General features: G+C 60.3%; 1 protein-coding gene across 1 annotated transcript in view; it reads left to right on the forward strand.

Moving 5' to 3' along the window:
- Positions 1 to 4,917, forward strand: part of BCL9L (B-cell CLL/lymphoma 9-like) — a gene marked incomplete at its 5' end in the record, with an annotated part of 6,126 nt that extends 1,209 nt beyond the window's left edge. Inside the window, 3 exons of the mRNA XM_010285972.1 lie at positions 1 to 1,783; positions 2,270 to 2,530; positions 3,758 to 4,917. The exon at positions 1 to 1,783 is cut by the window's left edge and continues 33 nt beyond it. Of these exons, the coding sequence (XP_010284274.1) occupies positions 1 to 1,783; positions 2,270 to 2,530; positions 3,758 to 4,917 (3,204 nt within the window). The remainder of the gene's footprint in view (positions 1,784 to 2,269; positions 2,531 to 3,757) is intronic.
- Between the last annotated feature and the right edge of the window lie 319 nt (positions 4,918 to 5,236).

A 5,236-nucleotide genomic window follows, 5' to 3' on the forward strand; every position in this document is an offset into this window, starting at 1 on the left:
CCCCCCGCCAGCATGAAGAAGTATGAAGAGCCTCTGCAGTCCATGATCTCCCAGACCCAGAGCCTTGGTGGGCCCAGCCTGGAACACGAGGTGCCCCACCACCCCGGCGCTGACATGGGGCAGCAGATGAACATGATGATGCAGCGGCTGAACCAGGACAGCCTGACGCCGGAGCAAGTGGCCTGGAGGAAGCTGCAGGAAGAGTACTATGAGGAAAAGCGACGGAAAGAGGAGCAGATCAGCATCCACGGCCGGCCCATGCAGGAGATCATGATCCCGCAGTCGATGGGGAGCATGATGATGCGTGGGCCCCCGCCGCCCTACCACAGCAAGCCTGGAGAGCAGTGGCCACCGGGGATGGGCAGCCAGCTGCGGGGACCCATAGATGTGCAGGACCCCATGCAGCTGCGGGGAGGGCCACCCTTCCCAGGGCCACGGTTCCCTGGGAATCAAATGCAGAGAGTCTCTGGCTTTGGAGGGATGCAGAACATGCCCTTGGACGCTCTTGGGCCCATGAATGCCATGCAGAGGCCAGTCAGGCCTGGCATGGGATGGAGCGACGATATGCCTCCTATGGGAGGCCCTGGGAACTTTCCGCAAGGCACCCTGCCCTACCCGTCAGGGCAAGGGGACCCCGAAAGGTTCATGAATCCCCGTGCCAGGGAGGAGATCCTGCGGCATCAGCTGATGGAGAAACGCCCAGTGGCAATGCAGAGGCCCATGGGGATGTCTGGCAACTCCATGAGCCAGGGCATGGAAATGGAGAGGATGATACAGGCTCACAGGCAGATGGATCCATCCATGTTTGCTGGGCAGATAACGGGGGACAGCCTGAGCAGCGCCCCGATGGGAATGGATTTTGCAGGCACTCGGGGGATGCTGAGCCCCCCTATGAGTCAGTCGGGCCTTCGGGACATGGACGCACCCATGGGCCCTGGCAACCTCAACATGAACATGAATGTCAACATGAACATGAACATGAACCTCAATGTCCAGATGACCCCGCAGCAGCAGATGATGATGTCACAGAAGATGAGGGGCCCCGACATGATGGCGCACCAGGGCATGAGCCCTGAGGAGCTGGCCAGGGCGAGGGCTCAGAATGGCAACGGCAGTGCAATGCTGGGGGGACCCCAGAAAATGATGATTCCCTCCCAGTTCCCCAACCAAGGACAGCAAGGCTTCTCGAGTGGGCAAGGGCCTTACCCCAACATGCCCCAGGAGATGGGCAGTGGCTCAGAAATGTTCAGCCCTGAGCAGGGCACCATGCCCGTTGGCAGCATCAGTGGCACCACCAGGCTCAGCCACATCCCTCTGCCTCCGGCCTCCAATCCCGCTCCCACGCAAGGGGGCAACCTGGCCAACATGCACCCAGCACCTTCCCGGGGGCTGGGCCGCCGGCCCTCTGACCTCACCATCAACATCAGCCAGATGAACTCCCCCAGCATGGGTCACCTCAAGTCTCCCACCCTCAGCCAGGTGCACTCACCACTGGTCACCTCCCCCTCTGCCAACCTCAAGTCCCCCCAGACGCCCTCGCAGATGGTCAGCATGCCACCTTCAAACCAGTCTGGACCCCTCAAGTCCCCCCAGGTGATGAGCTCCTCTCTTAACGTCCGGTCTCCAACTGGCTCACCAAGCCGCCTGAAGTCCCCTTCTATGGCCGTTCCTTCCCCCGGTTGGGTGCCGTCTCCCAAAGCCACCATGCCCAGCCCAGGAGTCAACCAGAGCAAGCAGACGCTCAGCATGAACTCGTCTACTTCGATGGGAGGACTGGATCAGGGTATGCCGGGTGTCTCGTGTGCGAGTGCACGTGTGCACTCGGTTTTGGTGAGCGTGTGGACAGTGTTTCTCTCTGGCCCGCCTGCTGTTGTGGGAGCGGGGAGACGCCCGAGCCTGTGCGTGCCCTTACGCCTCGTGGAGCAAGTCTTTTTTCCCAGGAGTCCAAACAGGGCCTTTTTCAGGTGGATGGGAGGGTGAACAGAGCAGCTTTTACTTCAACCCCAGCTTGTGCTCTGTGATACAGGCAGTAAAAGATGTGGCTGTGCCAGGCAGTCGGAGGCAGTTTGAAGCGGCAGTCCATCACCGTTCTGGAGCAGGGTCTCCGCATGAGCCTCCTCGGAGTCCGGAGGGTGCTGGGCTGTGCCAGCTCTGCGTTTTGTAGCCTCCTCTGGTCACTGCCATCGGAAGGAGGGGACGGGGTTGCTGTCTGACAGGCGCAAGCCACGGTGTGCGGGCAGCACTAAGCTGGTCTCTCTCTTGCTTGCAGGTTCTCTCCCTTCCGGGCCTCGGAGCAGCTCTTCCGCACCAGCTAGTAACACCTCTAGCACCATGAATCCCAACATGCCTTTTACTTCCTCTCCAGATCCATCCCCCTCCCAGAACCCCCTCTCGCTGATGATGTCCCAGATGTCCAAGTATGCCATGCCCAGCTCCACGCCGCTTTACCACAATGCCATCAAAACCATCGCCACCTCTGATGACGAGCTGCTGCCGGACAGGCCTATGCTCCCGCCTGGAAGCATGTCGGGTACGTACTTCTGGGGCCGGGCTTGCGAGGGGTGAGACCGTCTTGTGGCTGCCAGCAGGCCCGAGGCACCAGGTGGAGGCAGCGTTAGGAACTGTGTCCTCCCACCGACTGCCATGTCAAATAGCTTAAATTTGCCCTCGTTCGTAACAGTCTGCTCTGGCGTTTGAGGCACCCTTCTTCCACGAGCTCTGGAAGTTTCTGGAACTCCCTTTGCCCTGTGCGGATGCGTTGGCCCTGGATTTTCATGGCTCCTGGAGTTGTCTCGGGGCCAGGACTTGCAGGCAGGGGTCTGCGGCTTAGAGACCTTGCGTTCTTGTCCCTGTGGGACAGGGACGCTCTGAACAGGGTTTGGGAGTCTGGTGCCTTGAGTGGAGCCCAGGTGCCTGCACAGGCAAGCCTATGTCGTAGCGGAGTTGTTCTGATTTCAGTAGGCGACAGCCTGATACACTCCGCTAGCTGGTGGCACTGGTGAGGACAGCTAGGCAAATGAGTGTTTTTTGTCACTTGGTGACCAGCCCGAGGGGGAATTCCAGCACGCTGTACCATTTGATTTAGGGGTTTAAAGCTTGTCTGATAAATATTTTTGGCAGTTTTCAAAATGAAAAATCCACTTTTTGACTCTTTCGCTGCTGAGTTAGTCGCTTAGGTTGACCGCAGGCATGCAAATGCATTGGCTCCCTCCTAACCCGAAGCCCTCCGCAGGCACTGATCTCTCTGCTGTACCAACGAGCACGGTCCTCCCTCCCGGACAGCACCTGTGGCAGGCGGCCGACGCTTCCGCTTTTTTTCTCCTCGCTGCTCGAGGTGGTGTGGTCACAGGGGCTTGCCGGGTGGCTAACCCTGCAGGCAGGCAGTGGTGAAGGGTCACTCCTCAGTGCCTTCCAGGCAGCCGAGAGCCCTGCTGAGATCATGGTGTAGGGCTGTCCCAACATGCAGAGCCAGCCGGGACTCTAAAGTCCGTGGGCTGCAAGGTGCTGCAGGTCCCGCGTGGGACTCTGGATGAAGCTGGAACAGCTCTCTGCTGCTTGCGGGCTTGGGGACCTGGAGTCAGGGGCACTTCTTCCTGACGTCGGTGCTTGGCAAGCTCGTCTCGCAGCAGCTTGCTAGGCACCACGCTCCGCGCTCAGGGCTTTCTGAGCAGAATTGCTCGGCTTCCAGGGTGTGGGTTTTGCAGCCCCGAGAGGTCTGTGGACAGAGTTAACTCTCCTCTCTTTTCCCTCTCCTTAGGCGTGACGGGGAATCAGCCGAATCAACTGCACTTGAACTCCGTGGGGCCTGGATCCTCTCAGAGCCCCATGGGGATGAACCTGCCTGGTCAGCAACCTCTCTCCCATGAACCGCCCCCCGCCTCCATGATGTCCTCCCCGAACCCCCTGGGCTCCAACATTCCTATGCACCCGAGTGCGCCGGGGACGGGCGTGCCCCCCCAGAACCCCATGATGCTGCCCCCGGGCCCCCAGGACTCGTTGAACCAGCAGTGCGTCCCTGTGCCCAACAGTTCGCAGATGATTCCTTCCAACCAGCTCGTGTTCCCCCGCATGCAGCAGCCCCACAACGCCATGCCGTCTCCCGCCGGAGGCATGCCCATGGCCCCCGGCGGGGGAGGTGGCCCTGGGATGCAGCAGCATTACCCGCCGGGGATGCCCTTGCCGCCCGAGGACCTTCCCTCCCAGCAGCCCGGACAGATGCCCCCTCAGCAGCACATGATGGGCAAGAACATCCCTCCGCGGATCGGCGAGCCCTACCCGCCCGTGCTCCCCGGAGTGGCGTCGGTGCTGAACGACCCCGAGCTCAGCGAGGTCATCCGCCCCACGCCCACAGGTATCCCCGAGTTTGACCTGTCCAGGATCATCCCGTCAGAGAAGCCAAGCAGCACCTTGCAGTATTTCCCCAAGAGCGACAGTCAAGCGCCCAAATCACAGCCTTCCAACCTCCACCTCATGAACCTGCAGAACATGATGGCTGACCAGCCCCCGGTGCGGCCAGGTATGAATGCCCCCAGCCTCCCCGGGCAGCAGGGCGTGCAGAGGGGACTCAGCATGCCCATGTGCCATCCCGGACAAGTGCCCATGCTGGGCAGGACAGGCATACCGCCCCAGCAAGGCATGATGGGCAACAGCATGCACCAGGGCATGATGTCTCCGCAGCAGAGCCTGATGGCCCAGCAGAATTTCATGCTGATGCAGGCCAAGCAGAGGAGCATGTCTGTGTCGGGGGAGATGTATGCTCAGACAGGACACATGATGTCACCTCAGGGCTCTCTCATGGGGCCCCCGCCTCAGCAGAACCTCATGGTCACGCACCAGATGAGGCAGAGGAGTGTCTCCCTGGACAGCCAGATGAGTTACATCCCCGGGCCTGGGAACATGGCGAACCTGCCTTTCTAACCCTGGCTGGCGCTCAGGGGTGGGGAGGGGACCGGGCTGTCTGTACAAACGTTTTTAAACCTTTCTTTGGGGGAGGGTTGGGGGCCAACGCCGGTGGAGGACACCACGTGGGATGCTTTTCATATCGGATTCGCCTCTACACAGAAAACAGATGTGCAGTAAACTTGATGTGAATTGGGTTTCTTTTTCCTTTCTTTTTTGGGGAAGGGGAGGGTGGAGGGGCTGGGAGCGGGGCTGTTACTTTGAACCCTGCGTGGTGACCGGTGACGTCCAGACCCTGCAGCAGTTTGTAAAGTTTTCATTTACGGTTTTCCTCCGT

The sequence above is a fragment of the Phaethon lepturus genome, unplaced genomic scaffold, assembly GCF_000687285.1.
Source record: "Phaethon lepturus isolate BGI_N335 unplaced genomic scaffold, ASM68728v1 scaffold21994, whole genome shotgun sequence".
NCBI lineage: Eukaryota > Metazoa > Chordata > Aves > Phaethontiformes > Phaethontidae > Phaethon > Phaethon lepturus.